The sequence below is a fragment of the Rhinatrema bivittatum genome, chromosome 2, assembly GCF_901001135.1.
Source record: "Rhinatrema bivittatum chromosome 2, aRhiBiv1.1, whole genome shotgun sequence".
In the NCBI taxonomy this organism is placed as follows: domain Eukaryota; kingdom Metazoa; phylum Chordata; class Amphibia; order Gymnophiona; family Rhinatrematidae; genus Rhinatrema; species Rhinatrema bivittatum.
In genome coordinates, this window is record NC_042616.1 from 572,230,062 (window position 1) to 572,255,678 (window position 25,617).

General features: G+C 46.8%; 1 protein-coding gene across 3 annotated transcripts in view; it reads left to right on the forward strand.

The window, feature by feature from the left end:
- The window catches only part of AFG3L2 (AFG3 like matrix AAA peptidase subunit 2), a 145,365-nt gene that overhangs the window by 51,892 nt on the left and 67,856 nt on the right, over positions 1 to 25,617 (forward strand). For 2 of the 3 annotated variants that reach the window (XM_029590958.1, XM_029590960.1), the window contains exons 6-8: positions 8,176 to 8,250; positions 13,521 to 13,645; positions 21,051 to 21,321. In XM_029590958.1, the coding sequence (XP_029446818.1) occupies positions 8,176 to 8,250; positions 13,521 to 13,645; positions 21,051 to 21,321 (471 nt within the window). The remainder of the gene's footprint in view (positions 1 to 8,175; positions 8,251 to 13,520; positions 13,646 to 21,050; positions 21,322 to 25,617) is intronic. The other variant, XM_029590959.1, reaches the window with a different exon arrangement.

Here is a 25,617-nt window from a genome sequence, read left to right on the forward strand (position 1 = left end):
GCGTAGACGTTACAGAGCATGACCGAGAGGTTATTCCAGTGGCCAACCAGCAGGATGAAGCGGCCCTCCGGGTCTGCGATGCTTTTAACAGTTTGGAAATTCGCCGTTCTGTTGATCAGTATGGCAACCCCCGCTTTTCTGTTGACTGCCGCTGAAAAGACACAGGAGCCAAGCCAATCTCTTTGCAGTTTTTGGCTTTCGGCTGTCGTAAGGTGAGTTTCTTGCAATCCGGCAAGGTCTGTATGAAGGTGCTTGAGGTGATCTAAGACTTTTCGGCGTTTGATGGGCGAGCCCAGCCCGTTGACGTTCCAGGAGATCAGGTTAGGCATGTAAGAGGCAAAAAAAACTGAAACAGTTGTGAGAATAGCCGAATTGAAGCGGAGATGAGGGCCCCCAGCCTGGCCCCCCCTCCATTCTGATAGGGCTGGATTCTCTTCCGGGCGCGCACCGGCTGTCTGTGGTCTTGGTGCATAGCAGCTGATTGCAGTAGGTGGAAAGTGAGTTGAGTTTGGGAGTAACTAAGTACAGAAATGGAACTATCTCTATCTAAAACATCCCTCCCCTCCCCCCGTACATTTCCCCTCCCCATTGAGTCCAGATAATAGAAAGCCTCAATCCTGGAGGATTAGAGGTCATTTGATTAGTGTACGAGTGCTGTAGCTCGACATCATAGCCAGCAGGTCCCCAAGCGAGTGTACGCAGATTAAAGCCAATGTTCAGGGAGATGTGTAAGTAGGACTGTTATGGCTGTCGATTAGAGACCGCTAGATGTTTGGAGGACTAGTCAAAGCGAAACGGTAGGAACGTAGATGGGTGGTCCTGTCCCTTCTAAACCTGGGTGAGTGGGATGAGGCCTCTCACGGAGTCACCAATATTAGTGTCTCAAAAACATAGAAAATGGTTATGTCAGTAGCCCCTTTGGCTCAACCCTGCCCCTCAGATGCTGAAGTGGTTGAGATCGTTTTCAAAAAATCAGCTGCTGATTCAGGGGTTTGGAAAAGGAGTTGTTGATCCTTGTGCCAAATCCGGAGTTTCGCTGGGTATTGAAGGGCAAATTTAATTTTTTGTTGGAAAAGCTGGGAGCAAATGGGTGAAAATCCTCTGCGCAGTTCAGACACCCTTGCAGAGTAGTCCTGGAAAATTCTGATATTATGCTTCTCATAAGAAATGGTGGATTTGCGCCTATAAGCCTTCCATATTTCATTCTTATGGGTGAAGCTTAAGAATTTAGCTATGACTAGCCGTGGCCTAGTGAGGTTTGTCTTTTTCACTCCCAAGCGGAGCGCTCTTTCAACTTTAAGGGATCCCTTAAACTGTTGTAAATCTAGAACCTCAGGGAGCCATTGCTCTAGGAGATCTCCATAGCTGTGTCTTCGAGTTCCTCAGGAAACCCCAAAAAACGAAGGTTAGTTCTCCTTTCCCTATTTTCTAAATCATCTACTTTGTCGAGGAGCTGGGTTAACAATTTCCCCTGCGTTTCAGCCTTAGTCTCAGCTCTGAGGGCATCATCCTCCAATACAGAGATTCTGCCTTCGGCATGATCAAGACGGGGGGAGAGTTCAGCAATTGCAGCTTGAACCTCCCCTAGCTGCTCCTTCAGCCCCGCTAATTTTTCATCTAGAGCTGCTTTTATAACTTGCTCAATTGCTGGGAGCGTGAGCCCTGCTGAGATGGTATCCCCGGCGGTTTCGCCCGCGGCGGCCATTTTAGCTTTAGAGCCCCGCGTTTTTTCCTTATCTTTTTTGGCCGTTCTTGAAGCCATCGGGGGTGGCGATTTGTTCATATATTTAGCGATTGACATAAGAACTCAGTTTCTCCGATTGAACGAGGTTTTGGAGCCTTATTTGCAGGTTAAAATCGCGCTGAGGGAGCTAGGCACTCGGAGCTCAAGGGTTTCCGTCCTCCCCGGCTCACCACATCACGTGACCTCTAATGGATGTAGTTAATGTCTTTTGTCTCAGAACATATAGCCTAGCAGTGCTGGAATTTCTTACAGTGAGGTAATAGGAACCTGCTATTAGAAAAGTACATTTGAACAGAATTTTTATTAAACATATCTTTGGATTATGCTCACTAACTTTGAATTCTGAAAAAAAAAATCATAATTGCTATAATCCAAAACTAGTTTTCTACAGAAAGCAGTCAGATCACCTTATGATCTTTTTGTAAAAGGATTTTCTGGGTTACATGTGACCAAATTTGTTAGAACCCTATTTATCTATAAAACACTCTACAACAAAGTCCAGTTGTAAAAGAGAAAGGGAATCAGGGAGCTAAGGGTAGAAAATGAATCACAAGTCAACATATGAAAAAAGGGTTGTGTTGTTCTCTTATTGTTTATCATGTGCAATTTTTGTTGTGCACACATACTCATGGTCTTTATTTTTAATTGATCAGATAGGAGATAAATAAGATGTCTACAAATGTACAGCGTGAGTCTTGTCAGCTAATGCCTCTGCATTCTTACATGAATGTTTCCAAAGTAATGTTACAACCAAAGCTTTTTACTACTCTCAACAGTATCAACAGACTGACAGAATATACACGTACACACCCCCTTGCTGTCTTTTCATATAATTTGACTGGATTATCATACCAGAGTTGAACCACAAAGAGAAACTGACTGAGTTTGGGTTCTCATAATCCTTATTCAACTGGTATATGTATAGAAACAAATTGCAGTAATTCAAACCACACAAGTGATCCCAGAAGAATACCCGTTCCCTGTATGTACCTGGATCAATCCAGACAGTGGGTTATGTCCCCCTTCCAGCAGAGGGAGTCAGAGGAAAACTTGAAGGGTGCTTTCCCAGACAAAAGTGCGCCCTCTGCGTCCCTTCAGTATTGCTCTGACTCCAGCAGAGGAAAGTCACAATTTTTTGTTTCTCTCTGTTGGATGGATCATTTCTAAAAAAAAAAAAAAGAGAGAAATATTTAACCCGAGAAAGTTTGAGATCTCTTCTTCTTTCTCCCGGCTTTCTCAGTAAATATTCTTGCAGGCAGATCCGGCAGCAGGCTAGTTTAATGTTGTTTTAAACTTGGGGTAAGTCTCTGTAATTTTTTACTTCACAGATTTAGTTTTGGCTGTCTGGGGGTGCACGTTGGTGGTCCAACCTCTCCCCCGACAACAACCTGCTGCCCTGAGAAGCTGTTTACCTCAGGGCAGCACTTGTAGAGAAGCGGCATTCCTCTGCTTTAAAAAAAAATATATATATAGAGATAGATATAAAGTATAATAGGACTCTTTCAGTGGACATTTACTGAGTCGTCGTTTCTTACCTGAGCAGAGGTTTCTTGCTGTTTCCCGCTCCTCACAGCCTTCGGGGGAAGTTTGTTATAGTTTTGTTTACCTTTTCTTCCCCCATGCTGCAACCTTCGCGATGTTCGGTGTGTGGAGAGCCAGGACCCAGCTCTCCCGCCACAGCCTGTGTTTGAGTTGCCTCCCTGGTGGGGAGAGTACCTCGAGGCCAGCGAGGCATTCCTCAATGCGCTCTCAAGCGCGGAGGCTCGATGGGGGGGGTCGGCTCCTCTCCCGTCCAAAGCGGGAACGGGGGCCATTTTGTTTTCTGTGCCGGCTTCTCCACAGCAGCCCCCTGAGGATTCAGATGTGTTTTGTCCGCTGATTATGACTCCGGAGAACCCCCCTGATCAAGAGACTCCTTCGGGGGGGCCCCCCCCACTGACGACCCCACTGATGACCCATCCCATCCATTTTCTCAGCAGATTTTATTTTATCTCTGCATAGGGCTTACCTAGCCAGTTTGGAGCAGCAGCAGCATCCAGATTCTGGACCTACCCCTCCCAAGGTTGTCAGAGTCGCGGATCCCCTCGATTTTGCAGGAAGTTGTCAAGGTACCTCTCAGGTTAGGGTGGTTCCGCAGCCTGATCCTTCTCCTCAGGATCTCTGCCCACTGCCAGAAACTGTCCAAGATGTGCTGGATGATTATGTGCAAGTGGAAGGCGATGACCCACGGGTCCTGCATTTATTCCAAAGGGATGAGTTGGACCCCCTCATCCCCCATGTTCTGGCGGAGTTAGATATTGATGTTTCTCAGGAGTCGCCAGTTACCCCTTCGGGAACTAAGAAGGGTGACCCCGTCCTTGCTGGGCTGCGCCTGCCGGCAAGCACCTTTCCTTTCCAACCCATGTTACTTCAATTGTTGTCCAGGGAATGGGACTCGCTGGAGGCTAGTCTAAGGGTTGGCTGAGCTATGGACAAGCTCTACTCCCTCCCGGAGGAGTATTTGAAACTTCTCAAGGTTCCCAAAGTTGACGCGTCGGTCTCGGTGGTCACTAAAAGAACTACTATTCCAGTGACGGGGGGGAGCGCACTTCTGAACTTACAGGATCAGAAACTCGAGGTTTACCTCAAGAGGATTTTTGAAGTTTCAGCCTTAGGGGTCAGAGCCACAGTCTAAGCTCTCTGATGCAGCGCACTGGTCTCTGTTGGGTCCAACAGCTACTTGGCACTCAAGATCTGCCTCCAGAGGAAGCACAGCAAGCAGAAGTCTAGAAGCGGTAATAGCTTATGGGGTGGATGATTTATATGATCTTCTCCGCATCTTGGCCAGATCGATGGTATCCACAGTTTCTGCTAGACGTCTTCTCTGGCTCCGTATCTGGTCAGCAGATGCCTCTTCTAAGACTAAGTTGGGGGTCTCTTCCCTTCAAGGGCAAGTTGTTGTTTGGGGAAGATCTAGAGCAGATCATTAAATCCCTGGGAGAGAATAAGGTGCATAAGTTGCCGGAGGATCATCCTCAGACCTTTAGGATCTTCAACTCTACCAGAAGCCGATTCCGGGTCAGCGTTGCTTTCGTCAGTCAAGGCCACCTTCACAAAAGCTTCCTTCCTCATGGTCGCAGTCCTGGTCTCAGTCCTTTTGGGGCCGCAGACCAGCCCGAGATGGCTTCTCCCAAGGGGCCCCCTCCAAGCCAGCCCAATAAAGCCTTGCCAATCCACTCCTCAACTCTCAGGATAGGGGGACGTCTTTCCCTCTTCTTCAAGGAGTGGGTCAAAATTACTTTGGACAAATGGGTCCTGGATATTCTACAGCACGGCTATGCTTTAGAATTTGTTCGCCCCTTAAGAGACAGATTTCTCTTTTCTCCCTGCGGAACGCTGCAGAAGCAAGGTATAGTTTGACAAATGCTAGACCGCCTCTTGGACCTAGGGGCCATCCTCCTGGTACCTCCATCAGAACAAGGGTCAGGCCATTATTCCATCTACTTCGCCGTCCCCAAAAAGGAGGGCGCCTTCTGGCCAATCCTGGATCTCAAGATGGTCAGCAAGGCCCTCAAAATCCCACACTTCAGGATGGAAACATTGCGATCCGTAATAGCAGCGGTTCACCGTGGAGAATTCCTATCCTCCTTGGATCTCACGGAGGCTTACCTTCACATTCCTTTCCTGAAGCAGCATCAACGTTTCCTTCGGTTCAAGATACTCTGACAACATTTTCAATTTCAGGTCTTACCGTTCGGTCTGGCAACCGCTCCCTGCACTTTCACCAAAGTTATGGTGGTGGTAGCGGCCGCCCTACGAAGAGAAGGGATTCTGGTCCCATCCCTACCTGGACGATTGGCTCATCCGAGCAAAGACCCTGGATCTTTGTCATCGGGCAGTTGACAGAATCTTGCACCTTCTGCGCTCTCTGGGATGGGTCATCAACTTTGCCAAGAGCAGCCTTTCGCCCTCACAGTCTATCGACTTTATGGGAGCACACTTCGATACCAGCGTGGGCAAGGTCTTCCTCTGTTACGATCGTGCTCAGTCTCTTATCTCTCAGGTACAGCAATTCTGCTGTCTCCCTCTCCCCACAGCATGGGATTATCTTCAGGTCCTGGGCTCGATGGCTTCAACTATAGATCTAGTTCCTTGGGCCTTTGCACATATGAGACAGTTGCAGAGAGCATTGCTCTCCCGCTGGATGCCTGTGTCTCAAGAGTTCCAAGCCCTCTTGCCCCTGTCGGAGGTTGCCAAGGACAGCCTAAGCTGGTGGCTCTGTCTAGACCACTTGCTTCTGGGAGTGGACTTAGAGATCCCTCAGTGGGTGATCATCACCACGGATTCCAGTCTCTCCGGCTGGTGAGTGGTGTGTCAATTGCAGTCTGCTCAGGGGCGATGGTCATCAGTGCAGGCGACATGGCCAATCAACCGTCTGGAGACCAGAGCGGTTCGTCTCACATTAAAGCATTTTCTCCCTCTGGTTCATCACTGAGCAGTAAGGATCCTCTCCGACAATGCCACGATAGTGGCGTATATCAACCATCAAGCCTACAGGTCTCTCGGGAGACGGACAAGTTAATGGCTTGGGCGGAGCTCCACCTCTCCCGCCTGGTGGCCTCCCACATAGCAGGGGTTGACAATGTTCAGGCGGACTTCTTAAGCCGCCAGCACATAGATCCCGGGGAATGGGAACTCTCCGCTGAAGCGATGGCACTGCTAGTCAGACAGTGGGGGTTCCCCCATCTGGACCTGATGGCAACTCAGCGGAATGCGAAGGCTCCACGCTTCTTCAGTCGCAGAAGGGAACACTGCGCAGAAGGCGTGGATGCCCTAGTCCTCCCATGGTCAACACATCATCTCCTCTGTGTTTCCACCATGGCCCCTGGTGGGCAAAGTGCTTCAATGGATAGAAATTCACCAGGGACTAGTAATCCTGGTAGCAACGGAGTGGCCCCAAAGACCATGGTTCGCAGACCTCGTCAACCTCGTGGTGGACGGTCCTCTTCGCCTGGCACATCTGCAGAATCTGCTGCGTCAGGGTCCTCTATTTTTCGACCGGGCAGATCGCTTCTGTCTTGCGGCCTGGCTTTTGAGAGGCGCAGATTGCAGAGACGGGGCTACCCGGAGCAGGTTATCTCAACGCTCCTGAGGGCCAGGAAGACGTCCACTTCCATTTCCTATGTCCAGGTCTGGAAAGTTTTCGAGGTCTGGTGTGATTCCATCCAGATATCACCACGTCACGCTTCTGTAGTCCAGATCTTCTCCTTTCTATGGCGAGGTCTTGAGAAAGGTTTGGCTTACAGTTCCCTGAGGGTTCAGGTGGCCGCCCTTGGATCTCTCATCCGTCGCCTGGACGGGGCTCCTCTTTCTTCGCATCCGGACATAGTCCGCTTTTTAAGGGGAGTGAAGCACCTATATCCACCGGTTCGCTGCTTATGTCCCTCCTGGAGCCCAAATTTGGTTCTTTGGATCTTAGGCGGTCTGCCCTTCGAGCCGTTGGCGCAGAGCTACACTCAAAGATTTTACTCTCTGGAGGGCATTAAGGCTCTCACTCCCTTCGGGCTCAAGCAACTTCTTGGGCGGAAACTCAAGCGGTCTCGTCACAAGAGATCTGCAGGGCTACCTGGAAGTCGTTGCACACTTTTGCCTGTCATTATCGTTTGAATCTCCAACCTCCAGTTTTTGGCTCGTTTGGCACTCAGGTCATTCGAGCATGGCTATCCGGGGCCCATCCTACGTAGGGAAGCTTTGGTACATCCCACTGTCTGGACTGATTCGGGTATGTACAGGGAAAAGAAAATTATTCCTTACCTGCTAATTTTTGTTCCTGTAGTACCACGGATCAGTCGAGACGCCCACCCTCAGATTTTCATGGGTTTTTGGGATTAGCCTCCAGCTCGATTATTGGGGAGATTTCAGACTGTTTGTACCTGTTTAATGGTTCAGTTTGCAAGTTGTTTTTCTTGATGTTAAACTCAAGTTTTTCGTACTTTTTGTACGTTGTTTCCAGTTGCTTGTTTGATTTTCCATGATCCATCCTCTGTTTTCTTCTGGCTTTGATATTCTTAATACTGAGGGCGCACCTGTGTCTGGGAGAGCACCCTTCAAGTTTTCCTCTGACTCCCTCTGCTGGAAGGGGGACATAACCCACTGTCCGGACTGATCTGTGGTACTACAGGAACGAAAATTAGCAGTTAAGGAATAATTTTCTTATGCAGTAGTCTTTTGGTTACAAGCACCTTTTGTCAAGGGGAAAAGTCAGGGGGGAAAAATCCTCAAAATAAAACTGGCAGCATGTCAGCCTCTGTGTCCATATGTCTATTTCACCAACTAAGCAATGTTAGCCTATCACATGATCACTGCTAGTCCAAAGGGCTTTAACTAGTCAGAGTAATCTTCACTTTACCTTCAGAACCAATCTAATGCAGTGTTTATTCATTTTGTGCTAGGTCGACCGGCTAGAGGTGGTGAACAAGCGCTTTGTTAGAGTGATCTTTACAACAGGGAAGTCTCCTATTGATGGGGTAAAGTATTATGCCAACTGATGACCTCTTAAGTGTCCAGAATGCTAGTAAACACTGAATACCAACTGCCAGAAAGAGAAAAATGTTTAGTCTTTATTATATCTTATAAGGAGCAGTGCTGCTTACCAAAATTAGTTTGTTTGCATTACATTTTCCAATAGGTTGGTGGTATTATTTTATCTCATATATTTTAATAAGACTGATTTCTTGTAAATTGAGGCCTGAAGTCAGAATTGAAACTTAATGCTGACCTTTGACATACATTGGTATTCTGGTTAATCTATAGCATATTATCCCTATACGTATCTAGATCAGTCCAGGCTGCTGGGTTCATGCATCCCTGCCAGCAGATGGAGACAAAATTTTACTGACACAGCTACATAATCCCTGGTGCCACCTGCAGTTCCTCAGTATTTCTGTGTCCAGCAGATAGTGGTGGTGCAAAACCTGCAGTTCTACAGTCTGGTGAATAGCTTTGTGAGCCTTCCTCCCAGGGGGTTTTTGGGTTCTGGTGGGTCCTTCCCTGTCTGGTTGAGGTTGACTAGCTAGGGTCAGTGACCCTTTTGTACGTTCGCTCCGCAGATCCATGGGGGTGTAAATTTGGTGGTCCAAATACCTCCCTTTCACAAGGCTGCTCAGGCGGCTCTAGGCTCAGGGCAGCTGGGTTTTGTCAGTGTGCCTCTTTTTGAATTGGGCTGATCCTCCTGTATTGCTGGACAGCTGTTTTCCATGCTGAGGGAGTTGTGTTATTAAAGTTTAAAAAAAAAAAACAAAAGAGAAAAAGTAGGAACCAGATTCGCTGAGGTAAAGGACGGGTCTTTTTTCTGTGGAGGCAGCGTTAAGGGGAGAAGGGCTTCTTTTACCTCTCCCAACTTTTTGCAGAGTCTGTGCGGGGGTTTTCTTGCCATTGTGTTATGATGCGTGGCTCTGTGTGCTGTACACACGGCACCGGCAAGCCTGAGCCACTTAGGACTCTGTGTTATGTGTGTTTCCGGGGGAGAAGTGCCGACAGAGGGGACCTGTTGAGGCTAAACGTTGTAGGTGGCGTACCGGCTCTCGTGGCAGCTCTTCCTGCGTGCCAGCGTTCAGAGCGGGTCGGGGCTGCCTCCTCCTCAGACAGCGTGGGAACAGTGGCCATTTTGGATTACCAAGCGGTGCTGGCCATGCTGATGGAGGAGGGGGATTTCCCCTGTGACTTTCCCCGGTCTGTGCAAGCTCTGGGAAGGAGCAGGGAAGGGCAGATGAGGATTTTGCCTCAGAGCTACCGGTATCTGGTTCTTCTATTGCTGGCTCCCATCAGATTCCTGCTACTCCCAGACCTTTTTCAGCTGATTTTGTTTTGCTTCTCCATGAAGTGTATTTAGCTCAGCAGGTAGGGCTGGGAGCTCAGCCTTTTCCTCCTGTGGGTCCGAGCTTGGGTTCTAAACCTGGGCAGTCCCGGAAACGGAGGCCTTCCATGGTTCAGCATTTACTGGGTTCTGTTTCGGCTGGTGGGGATTCGGATGAGTCTGTCACTTTGGAGGGCGCTCCCAGAGATCTTGGGGCTTTGATGGTGCAGGACCAGGGGTATCCAGTTCTGGGGGACGATCCGGAAGAATTCCTGAATTCTGAGTGGGATGACCCCCAAAATGGTCCAGTTCCATAGAGAGGGAAGTAGGATCTTTGACTCCTCAAGTACTAGATGAGCTTTGGTTGAAGATTCCCCAGGAAGACTCAGACATGGAAGGGGCACACCCGGTTCTGGATGGGCTTAGAGGTCTGATGAGGGCCTTCCTCTGTCATAAGTCCATGAAGAAACTGGTGGATCGGGAGTGGGGAGCTCCCGATGTTGCCTTAAGAGTGTGGCGAAGCTTTATCTTTTGCCCGAGCAGACGTTTGGAGCTGTTTGCCCTTCCAAAGGTGGATGCTGTGGTGTCAGTGGTCATAAAGAAGACCACTATCCCAAATGCAGGTTCCGCAGCATTGAAGGATGTGTGGGACCAGAAGCTGGAGATTCACCTCAGGAGGATTTTTGAGGTGTCAGCCCTGAGCTTGCGGGCGGCCATTTGCTCCAGTTTCATACAAAGAGCTTGTCTGTGTTGGGTGCAGCTACTTCAGGACTGGCAGGTGAAGTCGGGTGTTGAGGCTGACAAGGCTGAGCGCTTAGAGACAACGATGGCCTACGTTGCAGAAGCCTTGTATGACTTGGTGAGGACTTTGTCTCGCATAATGGGTTCCACGGTGTCAGCCAGGAGATTGTTATAGCTGTGTAACTGGTTGGCGGATGTCATCTAAGTCCCAGTTGGTGTCCATGCCTTTTAAGGGATGCCTTTTATTTGGAGAGGACCTGGAGCAATTGATGAAAAATCTGGGAGAGAATAAGGTGCATAAGTTGCAGAGAACAAACCTAAGGGCAGGCAGTTTTTTTAGTCTTGGTCATGTTTTCGGGACGTTAGGAGGTCTTGTCCTGCGAGAGGAGCCCCAGCTTCACAGAAACAGTTCGCTCCTCAAGGTCAGTCCTGGAGGCAGTCCTTTCAAGGAGGCTGGAGACCCTTCAGAGCTTTCACAGGAAGTGGGGTTACAGGGGCTAAATCCTTACAATGAGGCAAAGCCAAGCCAATCTACTCCACCGTTCCTTGTATAGGAGGTAGTCTAGCATGGTTTTACAGGGAGTGGGCCAGAATCACTCAGGATCCATGGGTCCTCAGCATAATAAGAGATGGCTACACATTAGAATTTGCTGTGCCTGTTAGCGACCTGTTTCTAGTCTCTCTCTGCAGGTCATTGGAAAAGCGTCAGGCGGTACGGGAGACATTAGACCAGTTGTGGAGGTTAGGGCAGTGATTCCAGTTCCCCAGGGTAAAAAGGGCGAAGGACAATATTTCATTTACTTTGTTGTTCCAGAGAAGGAAGGCACTTTCTGCCCGATTCTGGACTTGAAGCGGGTAAATGTGGGGCTAAAGGTCCCGAGATTCCGTATGGAGACCTTGAGGTCGGTAATTGCAGCAGTGCGCAAGGAAGAGTTTCTGGCTTCTTTGGATTTGCATATTCCCATTCACCTGGATCACCAGCGATTTCTGCGGTTTATGGTGTTGGGACAGCATTTTCAGTTTCAAGTTCTCCCTTTTTGGGTTGGCCGTGGCGCCACACACATTCATTCACCAAAGTAATGGTGGTGGGTCAAGATCACATCTTGACCCACCACCATTTATGAGAGGTGGGTCAAGATCACATCGGATCAGTGGGTCCTGAAGGTGATACGAGAAGGATATGCATTGGAATTTCACAGTGTTCCTCGAGATGTCTTCATGGTGTCTCCCTGCTTTCCCCCCCAGAAGAGGCATTATCAAGGCTTCTCGATCTGGTCCAGTATCCATGTCTCAAGAAAATATGGGGCGATATTCCATTTATTTCTTTGTGCCCAAGAAGGAGGGCTTTTTTTTTGTTCTATTCTGGATCTCGGAGGTCAACTGTCATTTGCGGGTGACTCATTTCCGCATGGGAACCTTGCCTCAGTGATAATGGCCGTGCAGTTGGGAGAATTTGACCTCCTTGGATCTGTCCGAGGCATACCTCCATATCCCCATCCAAGTGGAATACCAACATTTTCTGTGTTTCATGGTGTTATGGTGCCATTATCAGTTTTGGTGCTGCCTTTTGGTCTGGCCATTGCTCTCAGAACTTTTTCCAAGGTTATGGTGGTGGTGGCAGCAGCGTTGAGGATGGATGGAGTCCTAGTACACCCGTATTTGGACCAAGTCTCTGGAAGAGAGCCACCTGGTGACCTGCAAGGTGATTTCCTTGTTGCAGGAACTCGGTTGGGTGGTGAACCTGACCAAGAGCAATTTTCAGCCATCTTTGTCATCAGAGTATCTGGGTTTTCGGTTCAACACGCAGCAGGGCAAAGTTTTCCTGCCAGAAGCTCGGATTCAGAAGTTGATGTCACAGGTGCCTCTCTTGGTGAACACCATATGCCTGAAGTGTGGTCCTATCTACAAGTACTCTGTTTGATGGCAGTGACCGTGGAAGTGGTGCTGTGGCTGAGGGCACATATGCGTCCTCTTCAGTGCTCCCTGCTGTCTCGTTGGAACCCGCAGTCTCAGGAGTATTCAGTTCAGCTCCACCTGCCGATGGAAGTCTGCTCTCACCTCCAGTGATGGTTGCAGGTGGTTGCTACATGTTCCAGGGGATTACTGGAAAGTGTTCACCCAGCCCCTAGATTGGGGTGCATACATTCATTGCCTGAGTTCAGTGTTTCTTGTTGGTTGAATACAATAATGGTTGTGTTTTTTAATCAAGTTGTTTGCTAGTATGTCCACAATTGGCTTTTGAAGAGAAAACTGTCAGGCTGATATCACTGCAGGAGTACATACACTGTGACATCAGTTTGATCTGTCTCCATCGGCTGGCAGAGGTGTATAACCCACTGGTCCTAAGTCCATCTGTCTACACTAAGGAACACAAAATTGTCAGGTAAATAGTAATTTCTCCATGTATTTGAAGACTGTGCAGGCTCTGCTGCCCTTTATTAGACCCACATGCGACTCACCCAGCAATGATGCTATAGCTCTGCTTTAGGCATCACACGAGTCCCTTTTTCAGTAGTCTGAAAAGCTTGTGTGCATCGTCAGATTTGGACCAATCTCATGTCTGGCCAATAAAAGGATAGATGTTTCCACGAATATCGGTAATCAAAAAGTGAATAAAATAAAAAATATTATAACCTATCATTGTCTCCTGGAAGCATTCCTAAACAGTTGGGTTTTCAGGATATCCATAATGAATATGCATGAGAGAGATCTGTATACATTGATGAAAATGAAGTAGAGAAGTAAAGATATCAGCTGGGGGTAGAGATGACCATAAGATACCATGAGTGCAGTGCCTAACAGTGGGGAAAAAAACTTCTGCCAAATTGTTTCATATGTGTAGATCACATCATTGTATTGGTATTGTAGAACAGAGCTAGAAACATTTAGACCAAAGAACCTCATATGTAGAGGTTTATATACTTGTTTGTTTTCTTCTGCATCAAAAATTACAACTGTTTATTTTTCTTTTGAAGCTTCTTAATTTTATTTTGAGAAAACAGTGTTACCAGACATATGAATGAAGTTTTGGGTTGGGCAATAAGTGAGGGAAATTTTGGATGGATCTTCTTCTTGGGTATTTGTATGCCAAATATCAGTTGCTTGGCCTGGTCATGTGTTTTTGTCAGTGACTTGGCCTCTGCTTGTTGTAATGTTAACTGAACAACTAGTAATCTTCACACTCTGTTTTTACTTTTATAGCAGTATGTCTGGTTTAATATTGGCAGTGTGGACACTTTTGAACGGAATCTGGAAACAGCACAGCAAGAGCTGGGTATTGAAGGGGAAAACCGATTACCTGTGGTGTATTCAGCAGAAAGCGATGGGTAAGGAGCAGTGCACAGCATAAGTCATGGATTTATGCAAATATACTCAGCACACAGGAGCACATCCCATGTTTGCTGAATGAGCTGCTGTTGGGAATTTGGGATTATAGTTATGTTCTGACCTTGATTACTGCAGGGACTATCAATTACTTCAGGTAGATTGCTATACGAGCAGATAGCCATCTACTACTGCATTTGAATGTCCTAAGTTGAAGAAGTAAAGGGCCTATACCCTGAGAGAGCCCACTACCAAGAAGACTAAAGTTTTTAAAAAAAAAATGGGAGTTGAAAGAAAACAATTTAACAGGACTTAAGTAATTACAGAAACTTTCTAATCCACTATTTGAGCTATGAATTTCAACATATATACTATCAAAGTGATAGCTGTTCAAATTATTACAAGACTTCGTAACACATGGGAAGATTGATGATGGATTAAGTGTGGGAATTGTATGATCATCTACCCAGAATGGAAGAGAACCAGATGACAAAACAGACTGTAGGATATTGCTCCTTAATCAAATCAAAATTCTACAACTAGGATATATCCTTAGCACCTTTGGACAAGAATAATTGGGTGGGTCAGCTGGTCTGTCTTTTTTTTTTTTTTTTGTCATTTGTTGCATTGCTATATAGATACATTTCTTGAAGATTGCTGCATTAGCTAATAGAAGTCTTCCTTTTATTTTTGTGTTATCCAATTATGTAATAATCACTTTACATGGATTCATTGAGCTCATGTTATGGCTATCTTTTTTTTCCTAATAATTTTTTTTATTAATTCCTTTGCTCTGAGTTGACCAAATCTCAAGTAATTTGTATGATTTACTAGTTAGACGTCTTGCACAAATTATGATGCTGGACAACAGAACATCAAGCAACTGAAATGACAAGTTGTCTTTTTCCTATACTAGTGAAATATGTTTTTTTTTCTGTACACAGATAGCAAGATGATCACATACCCTGCCCCAGCCACATTTTGTTCTGGTTAAGGTCTTATTTCCTAGCGTTTAGCCAGATGGACTCAGATTAGACAGTGCTGGGGAGGAGCGGCTGTCATGGTACATGTGGGCACCAACGACATAGGAAAATGTGGGAGGGAGTCTCTTCCGAAGGGAAACTACAGACTGGTTAGCCTGACTTCAGTGCCAGGAAAAATAGTGGAAAGTGTTCTAAACATCAAAATCACAGAACATATAGAAAGACATGGTTTAATGGAACAAAGTTAGCATGGGATCTGTATTGGGACCCTTACTTTTCAATATATTTATAAATGATCTGGAAAGAAATACGATGAGTGAGATAATCCAATTTGCAGATGATACAAAATTGTTCAGAATAGTTAAATCACAAGCAGATTGTGATACGTTGCAGGAAGACCTTGTGAGACTGGAAAATTGGGCATCAAAATGGCAGATGAAATTTAATGTGGATAAGTTCAAGGTGATGCATATAGGGAAAAATAACCCATGCTATAGTTACACAATGTTAGGTTCCATATTAGGTGCTACAACCCAATAAAGAGATCTAGGTGTCTTAGTGGATAACACATTGAAATCATCGGTTCAGTGTGCTGCGGCAGTCAAAAAAGCAAACAGAATGTTGGGAATTATTAGGGAATGGTGAATAAAACAGAAAATGTCATAATGCCTCTGTATCGCTCCATGGTGAGACCGCACCTTGAATACTGTGTACAATTCTGGTCGCCGCATCTCACAAAAGATATAATTGCGATGGAGAAGGTACAGAGAAGGGCTACCAAAATAAGGGGAATGGAACAGCTCCCCTATGAGGAAAGACTAAAGAGGTTAGGACTTTTCAGCTTTGAGAAGAGACGGCTGAGGGGGGATATGATGGAGGTGTTTAAAATCATGAAAGGTCTTGAACGGGTAGATGTGAATCGGTTATTTACTCTTTCAGATATTAGACTAGGGGGCACTCCATGAAGTTAGCATGTGGCACATTTAAAACTAATCTGAGAGTTCTTTTTTACTCAACACACAATTAAACTCTGGAATTTGTTGCCAGAGGATGTGGTTAGTGCAGTTAGTATAGCTGTGTTTAAAAAAGGATTGGATAAGTTCTTGGAGGAGAAGTCCATTACCTGCTATTAATTAAGTTGACTTAGAAAATAGCCACTGCTATTACTAGCAACGGTAACATGGAATAGACTTAGTTTTTGGGTACTTGCCAGGTTCTTATGGCCTGGATTGGCCACTGTTGGAAACAGGATGCTGGGCTTGATGGACCCTTGGTCTGACCCAGTATGGCATGTTCTTATGTTCTTATTACTAATGGGTTATGCTCCCCTGCCAGCAGATGGAGACTGAGTCAGATTTTAAAGCTGACATCACCCTATATACACCCCTGCAGTGATCTCAGCCCTTCAGTAGTTCTCCGGCTCCAACAGATGGTGGACATACCTTTCCCTGTGGGGATTGCTGTACTTTTTGGAAGGAGAAATTCTACATTTAAATTGGAGAAAAAATTGAGCCACGCTGTCCTGCGGTGATAACTAAAGGTCCCTTCCCCAGTTGAGAATTCCTGATGCGATTTCTGAGATCCCTCGGAGGTGTGCCTTGGTCTGATAGCCGGTTCCTGGCGTGGGCTTGCTGCTTAAGCAGCTGAAAGGCAGTGGGTGCAGGAAGCTGAGCACAGCAGTAATGGCCAGAGCCCTTTCCCCCCCGCAGCCGGAGACCATCTCTGTACTCGGCCGGTAAGCGTTGAGCCCAGGTAAGTATTAAAAAAAAGAGAGATTTATCTTCCCGATTCCTTTGTTCTCCTTGCTCGACGTGCTGTAGTGACATCGTTTCCAATCCCATTGGGGTAAGGGAAAGTGGGCTTCTGAGTGGGTTGAGCCCCCCCTGGTGGGTCAAGCCCCACTTTAGGATTGGTCAGCACACTGAGTGGTGGGCAGCGGCGGTGCCATCTTGAGCACGTCTTTGTGCGTGCCGTATTGACCTCCATAGACCGTTGATATACACAGTGCGTTGGCTCCGCACATGAGCGTATGTATGCGCACAACCTACTAAGCATAGAATACAGGTAAAACCGGGCGCACAAGCTGTGTGTGCGCCTCACCATGTCCCACTTAGGTACCCAAAATCTGTGCACATAAAATTTTAAGCTTGAGCCGACAGAATGCACAGTTACTGCCGCCAATGGCTTCAGCAGCCAAGAAACATAAGCACCCTTTTCTCTGCGCTGCTTGTCATATTAGGGCTCCACAGTCTGACCTGAATTCCAATTTATGTTGGCACTGTGAGGAAGCCCAGGGTAAGCTGGCCTCCCTGGACTTTACTAAGCCCAGCTCCTCCCATTCAGAGGATGGGTTAGCCACAGCCTTAACTGGAAGTACCCCAGATCTGGTTACCCTTGGGACTGGATCATCTATGGGAGAGGGAAATTCAGTGGCACCTACTCCAGTACCTCCTGGGTTAGGCATGGACCCGGCTGCCATCTCTTGGGTGGAATTTTTTCAAGGCCTTCAAGCCTGTCCGGGCGGAACCTCAGCCCTCCCTCTCCCAGTCCTATTGGCAGACCTCGAGGCATACCTCACCTCACCAAAGGGCAGGGACCTGGGCGGTATTGACAAAGAGGAGGATACAGATTCCTTGGAAGATGGGGAAATTCTCCTTGGTTTAGAACCGTATCAGACTATGTTACAGTTTTTCCATAGAGATGAATTGCCGGCCCTGGTTTCCCAAACCCTGAAGATGCTGGGAGGACCTGGGAAGGACTCTGACAGAACCAAAGAAGAATCCCATTCTGATTTCCCTACAGAGACAGCCTCTTGCTACTTTCCAGTACTGGAAGCCATCCAGGAGTTGATTGACCTGGAATGGAATGCCCCAGAAGCAAGTTTTAAAGGGACGGGAATTAGAAGTTCTATGCTCGCTGGATCCAGCAGTGAGAGTGCTTGCGTTTCCCTAAAGTGAATGTGCTGGTCTGTGCCATCTCTAAGTGAACAATTACCCCAGTGGAGGGAGGAGCGGCCTTAAAGGATGTGCATGATATGATGGATGGGGTCCATCCTTAAACAGGCCTTTGATGCAGTAGCAATGACCTTACAGATTACTTCTTGTTGTGCCCTGGTAGCTCGTTCATGCCTAGTCCTCTCTCAGGAGGTGGATGACTTGGGGGTGAATTCCGGAGCAGTTATGGAACCCGCCGCCTTTTTAGCTGATGCGGGCTCGGATCTAGTCCATACTTCGACCACAGAAGTGGCCTCAGTGGTGGCAGCCAGAAAACAGCTATGGCTGTGGAATTGGTCAGCAGACGCAACCTCCAAGGCAAATTTTATAATGATGCCCTTTAAAGGATCACTCCTTTTCAGAAGCGAATTGGAAAAGCCGGCCAGTAAATGGGACGAATCTCTAGTTCCCTGACTACCAGAAGATAGGAGAAAGCAATTACAGCGCACCTTGCCTATGGGAGGTTGATCCAAGGGCTCCCAACACTTTCGCCCCTACAGAAACTCAACATTTCATAGGTTTCGGCCCTTTAGAAGGTCTCAGTCCCTTCGTAGTTGGCAGCCCAAGAGAGAAGCAGGCTCGGGTTTAGGTTAGTCTCAAACTCCCCAATGAAATTTTGCCGACCCACCCTTGGACTGTCCCTCTTCTACCAGCGGTGGGTTGAGATCACTTTGGATAAATGGGTACTGGAGGTCATATGAGAAGGTTATGCGCTGGAATTTCACAGCACTCCTCAGGACATATTCATGATGTCTCCTTGCCACTCCCAGCACAAGAAGCAGGCAGTGGAGACTACTCTTTTAAGGCTCCTCAGGATGAGGGCTATAATCCTAGTACCTGCACTCCAGGAAAATAGGAGGTGGTGTTCCATCTATTTCATCATACCCAAGAAGGAAGGCTCCTCTTGTCCCATTCTGGACCTTAAGAGCATCAACCAACATGTATGAGGTAATCATTTCCACATGGAAACCCTATGCTCCGTGATAATGGCCATATAATTGGGAGAGTTCTTAACCTCTCTGGACCTATCCAAGGCCTACCTTACATATTCCAATCCATCAAGAATGCTAATGTTTCTTACACTTTGTGGTACTGGGTCGCCATTATCAGTTCCGGGCATTGCCCTTTGGCCTAGCCACAGCCCCCAGAACATTTTCCAAGATATGGTGGTTGTAGCGGCAGCATTGAGAAAAGAGGGAATCCTGGTGCACCCGTACTTGGACGACTGGTTGATCCAAGCCAAGTCTGTGGAAGAGAGTCTCTGGATGGCCAACAGGAGTAACCTCCTTGCTTCAGGAACACGGGTCGTAAACCTGGACAAAAGCAATCTCTAGCCCTCCCAGTCCTTGAAATATCTGGGAGTCTGGTTTGTCACCAAGTAGGGCAAGGTCTTCCTTCCAACCATGAGGATAAAGAAGCTGGTGTCCTAAGTGTGTCAGTTAATGAGCACGATATGCCCGCCAGTGTGGAGCTATATCCAAGATGCTGGTTTTATGGCAGCAACTGTGGAGGTTGTGCCGTAGACCTTCAAGGAGTTAAGAGTCAAACCTTTATTCAAGCCGTCCTGCAAAAATTCCAGAAATAGTGGGATTTTGACCGCCTGAGAGGGACACCACGTGCAACCAGTTCAACCCTCACTACTGTCACGTTGGAATCCGCAGTCTCAAGACTATTCGATTCGCCTCCAGTTACTGATGGGGGTATGCTGTCCGACATTCGTTAAGAAAACATCACATCGGTTTCCATAGAACAATAAATTGGCCAACAGGGCTTTACAATGCACCTGATAAAAGAACTAGGGGGAGACGGGGAGATATTAAGGGAGGGGAGGTGGAGGGGGGTGGAGGGGTAAGGGAAACTAATTTTAAACTGTACAAATATTTACATACAAAATATCATGCTTAAATACAAGAAAAAGTATAATAGTATACTGGGAGGAGAGAATTGAGAATTGAGGGGGGGGAATTCAGTAGGGGTGGCGAAAGAATAGGCGTGGGAGAATAGCAGAGAAGGGAAGTGTGGCTCATGCGTAGGCTTGTGTGAACAGCCAGGTCTTGAGATTCTGTCTGAATGTTTTAGGGCATTTCTCAAGGCGTAGGTGGGTGGGCATGGCGTTCCATAAAGATGGACCAGCTAGGGATATTGCACGTTGTTTAGTGGCTGTGAGATGGAAGAGTTTGGGAGAAGGAGTGTGAATGTTTGCGGTGCAGGGCGTTCTGGTGGGTCTGGAAGAGGCACGGAGGTGTAAGCTGTCAGGGAACCAATGCATGTCAGGATTGTGTATGGCTTTGTGGATAAGGGTAAGGGTTTTAAATTGAATTCTGGCAGTGATGGGGAGCCAGTGAAGTTGCTTCAGAATGGGTGTAATATGTTCTTTTCTACGGGTGCCTGTTAATACGCGTGCAGCTGCATTTTGCAGCAACTGCAGGGGGGCAAGGCTAATGTATCCTTTGAATCCTCTTAAAATGCCTGAATAATATAGTGCCAGCATATTTGTCTCAACTCTTACCCACATACACCCTAACAAGGGAACTTCAGTCCTCCCAACAGGCTCTTTAATCTACTCCTTCATTTGCGTCAGCAAGGCTAACCTGCCGCAGGCTTAATGCATTTAGTTGCTTTGCACCCAGCTTGTGGAACAGTAACCCACTGGACTGCCACAAGGAAACCTGTTACTCTTCCTTTTGAAAAATTAAAATCTAAACCTAGATATTCAGCTAAGCTTTTCCTGAACTCTGCATTTTTGCCTGTCTTATTGCGAAGTTTCCTCCCTTAACTATGAAAACAGTGTACACTGCATATTGTAACCTATGTGGTTTTTTTAATTGTTCCATTCTCAGTTTATATGTTCATGTCCCTTTCATTGCCCTTCCAACATATGTACTGCATTTCACATCTTTCTTTGTAAGCTGCCAAATGCCTTTCCTAGGAAAAGGTGGACTATCAAATATATAAATGTCTTTATCTGTGAACTGTTAGGTGCATTGTGAGAAGTAATCCAGTTTAAACACCAGGATTGTGATACACCCATCAAATGTTTGCAGATCAGTCCTTTTTCGGGTTCCAATCAGCTGACTCTTCATGGGCCCTATTTACTAAGCATTTTTCCCCATAGACACAAAATGAGAAACCCTTTAGTAAATAACCCCCCATATTTCCAAAGCAGATAATCAGTTACAATTGCGGCTGATTTTAACAGTAATTCAATTTTATGCTTAAAATTCTTTTGAACAAAAGCATTCATATTTTTTTTATAGCATCATAATTCAGCTGGTAACTGTCTGTCTGTGCCCTAAAGAGCCTACAGTATGTTTTAGCACAGGAAGAATAGAGGAATCTAGCTGTAACAAACCAGGCCTGCAGCCTTATACTGAGCCACGATGCTCAGCACCCTAAATTTCCTGCATAATACAATGATTGTCTTGTTGCAGATCTTTTCTTCTGAGCATGCTTCCCACTGTCCTGATCATTGGCTTTTTGCTGTACACACTGAGAAGAGGACCTGCTGGCAGCCGGCCAGGCCGGGGAATGGGGGGACTCTTCAGTGTAGGGGAAACCACAGCCAAGGTCCTCAAGGATGAAATTGACGTGAAGTTTAAAGATGTGGCTGGTTGTGAGGAGGCAAAATTGGAAATCATGGAATTTGTGAATTTTCTGAAGAATCCAAAGCAGTATCAGGACCTGGGAGCAAAAATCCCAAAGGTAAGGCATCGGGTTTTGAGGCCAATTTTCAAACAAAGATAAACTGAGAAATCATTAAAAGTAACAAAGGAATCGTTTACCACCCCCCCCCCCCCCCCACACACACACACACACACACCTTGAAAGTCTAAGATGTATCATCGTTAATTTCTGTTTTAAAGTAAAGGTATTACTATAATTGTAATAATTTGGTTGGGATTTCAAACAAGCAAAATGATTACATCTTTTTTCTGGTTTTTATTTCATTCTTGCAGTTGAATAAACGTTTATAAAAGATTGAATATTTTAGATGTATTCAGCCCGTAAACAAATTATCAGGGTGCTGTCACATCAAAATTCCTTGCGACCATCACACTGTGTATAAAACATCAATACAGGGCAACTGTAGGGGAGCAAGAGTTTAAAAGTACTAAATGGGGCAGAAATATAGAGTTTTAAATATATTTGGGCAAAGAAAGAAAGGAATCCTGGAGTAAGAATGAGAGAGGGAAAAACAGCCCAGAAACCTATCCAGTATACAGTGCAGGATGCTGTCTGGAAATTTTTTAAAGCACACAGCTTTTCTGTTGTGAATGCTGAGCTGGACATTTTTCTCACTCCTCTGAGAGAAATGATTCCATGGTAGTGAGTGGTGTGTGGCAAAGTTCCCTCTAAATTTTGTGGGCTGTATGCGCAAAACAGTTCTTGTGTGAAATGCAGTATTTGAAAGCGAAGTTGCTCACCGTGGACAGTGGGACAATCTGTCACACTGATGGGATTTCGTCATCCGACGGCATGAAGACAGGCCTGAACTATAGCTAATAATCCTAGAATCTTCGGCACATGCACCGACAGCTGTTACACACTACTGTCTCGCTTTACCTTCAGTCAAGTAGAGAGCTGAGATGAAAACAGAGAGCAACTGATAACAAGGAAGAAAACTTAGCAACCAGAACGTTTTGGGAAGGAGGGAGGGAACATGTAACTGATTGCCCTGCTGTTCACAGAAAACACCTGTTACAGGTGAGAAACTTTGCTTTTTCCATGGGCAAGCGATATAAGTGTCACACTTTTAGTATTCCTCAGCTTAGTTGAAGGAGAGAGAGAGACTGAATAGTAGCCCTGGGTAGCCTGGTGGTGATCATGGTGGGTTCAAGGGAAGAGCAAAAAGTAAGTCAGGACAGGGAGCGGAGAATTGCAGAGCCAAAGGTAGAATCTGAACAGGAAGCCCTATCCAGACACTATTGGTGGGTAAAGGTGTAAGTAGAGGACCACCTAGCCCTACAGATATCTAGAAGGGGAGCAGAGTTGAGAAAAGCAGCAGTAGCAGCCCAAGAATGGACTTGCTGAGCTGTGATGCAACCAGGGGAGACCAAGCCTTTAGAAATGTAGCAAAAGTGTAACCAGTTGGTTAGCCATTGAGTGAAGGTCTGCTTCTGGACAGGAGACCCAGATCTGTTGGGCTCATAGGCAGCAATCAGCTGTGAGCAAGTCCTGGATGCCTGGGTTCGTTGGAGGTAGATCTGGAGAGCCTGCACATAGTCCAAGGTTATGGAGAAGGGTTTCAGCCAGAGAGAGAGATATGAAAGAGGGCACAACTTCGGAGGTCGACTGCCTGAGAGAGGTGGAACTGCAAAACAACTTTTGGGAAGAATCTTTAGGTGCATGTGCAGGACTTCCTTGGCTGGGAAAAACTGCATGTTTGGGCGGTAAGTGTCCAAGGCATGGAGTTCACTGATGAAACAAGTTAAAGTAATTGCCACCAAGAAAGCCACTTTCCAGGCTAGAAGATGCAGAGGCACAGATTCCAGGGGCTCAAATGGGTCTGAGGTGAGACAGTTTAGCACAAATGTGAGGTCCCATTCAGCAGATGAGAGAGGTTGAGGAAGTTTCAGGTTGTGTGGAAAGCTGAAGAAGATGACTGCCCCAGCCCAGAAGGGACACATCCATTGTCAAAACGAGATCCAATAGAAGCATATGCATGGTCCACCCAGCATATAGAAACCAGTCCTTGAGTCAGAGCTGAACGTCCCAGAGATGAGAAGGCAGCAGAATCCAGGAGGAGAAATGTTTCTGCTGATTCCAGTGGAAGCGAAGGTGCCACTACAGGGGGAGCATAAGAGACGAGTGAGAGGTACTGCTGCAATCATGGAGGCCATTTTACCCAAGAGATGAAGCAGGAGTCTGGCCATGACCCAAGGTCGCAAGTGACAGAGAAGAACCAGTCGCTGCAGCGCCTGCCCTCTTGAAGGTGGGAGAAAGGCTCAGCTGACTGAAGTATCCAGTAGTGCTCTGATGAACACCAGGCATTGGGACGGTAGCAGGTGGGACTTGAGGTAATTGATCAGAAAGCCCAGGTGATGCATAGTACTGAAACCAGATAACTTTCTTTCTCTATACATGGCCTCATATTATGGAACTCTCTTCTGAACAATATAATGATTAACCAAAGAACCCAAGCTGTTTAAACAATTATTAGACACATTTCTTTCAGCTTGCATTCCCTGATAACTTACCTCTTTTTAAAGCGCATTGTTGCATACCTCCTACTTTGTGTAGCTCTGTAATACGCCTGCTCTCGTAACCAGAATATGTGATTAGAAAGTATGTCTATATTATGCCATCTCATATTGTTATAATTAGTGAGGTTTGGGTGGACCCTTGGACCCTGTAGCAGCTGACCACGCCCATGGAGGGCAGTCCTGTGAGGGGCCACAGGTCAGGCTCAGCTGAGGACACACAAACACAGAGATTTGATCTTTATGTAAACAGTGTTGTGTAGCCACCAGAGGTGGCAGTGATGAGTAGTTGAAGTAGTCCGGCTGGGCTAGTATCCCTCAGGCGCTGGAACAGCGACTCCTCCGGTAGCAGTGCTGTAGTGTAAAGAACTGAGAATAATGAGTACAGTGGAATATGAACAAGCCCCAGTATGGAGAACCCCAGGATAGGGAGAGCAGGCCCTCGAGGAGCGAGTACCTGATCCCTGAGAGCTGAGAGGCTTGCTGGAGACGGAACCAGGGCTGGAACGGGGGCAGGCCCTTGAGGAGCGAGTATCTGGTTTCAGGGAAAGCTCTGAAGTGGAGATGGTAGTACTCACTGATGTTGAAGATAGCAAATCCTTCCAGGCAGAAGAGAAGGTAGGAGCAGGCAGCGAGTCAGGGAACATGGGCCCTCGAGGAGCGAGTACCGGTTTCCTGATAGCGACCTGAAAAGCAAGTGAGGCCCCCAAGGAGCAGGTACCCCATTAGCGTTAAGAGTCCAATGAAGATTGGAGGCAGAGTAGCTGGGTACGGAGAGCGAATCCCATCCGTAAGAATCCCCCTTGCTAACTCAAAGGCTAGCAAACAGTGTAGGCTTTAAATATCCGGGCAGCGTGTCGTCATCACAGGGGGACGCCCCTGAGGTTCGCGCCAAGTAGGAAATAAGAACGAGGGCCGCAAGGCACGCACGCCCTAAGGTACAGAAGGAGCATGGCGGGAGGCAGCACCCAAGCCGGTCCGGGAATGCTGGAGAGAATGGCAAACAGACGCCGTGGCAGCCAGACATCCATTAACAGCAAGAGGAGGAGGAAAAGGAGAGGTAGGAGGAGTGCAGCCGTCGGGAAGGGACGGTTGCAACACATATAGACATCAGTATTATATTTGTTCTGTTACTTTGTTTTAATAATTGTTTTATTGTACCCCACGCTGAACTGTTAGGAGGGCTAGTTAATAAATATTTTAAAATAAATAAATGGTGATAGGCAAGAGGAGTGAATGAGCTCGCCACCAGGCACTCGTCCAGAAATGGGAAGACAGATGTGTTGGCGACTGAGATAGGCCGCAACTACTGCCAGACACTTGGTGAAGACTCATGGCACAGTGGATAGGCTGAAAGGCCATACTTGTAACTGGCAGTGAAGATCCTGGATCACAAAGCGGAGTTACTGTCTATGAGAAGGGTGGATGAGAATGTGTGTGTAAGCATCCTTCAGATCCAAGGAAGCGAGCCAATCCTCTTTTGAGTAAGGGAAAAATAGTCACAAGGGAGATCTTGCAAAATTTCTCCCAGCGAAGGAAGAAGTTCAGGTTCCGCAGGTTGAGGATTGGATGAAGGTCACCTGAAGTCTTCGGAATCAAGAAGAAATGGGAATAGAAACCTCGGCCTTGAAGATGGGACGGGACTGGTTCCACTGTAAGAAGATGGAGCTGTCTTTGGAGAATGGGAAGCTGGTGAGGAGGACAAGAGAAGGGGGCAGGAGGGCAGTGAAGAGGACAAGATTGAAAGTTCAGATAATAGCCCTTTGCCATGATGCTTAACACCCAGGAGTCCAAGGTG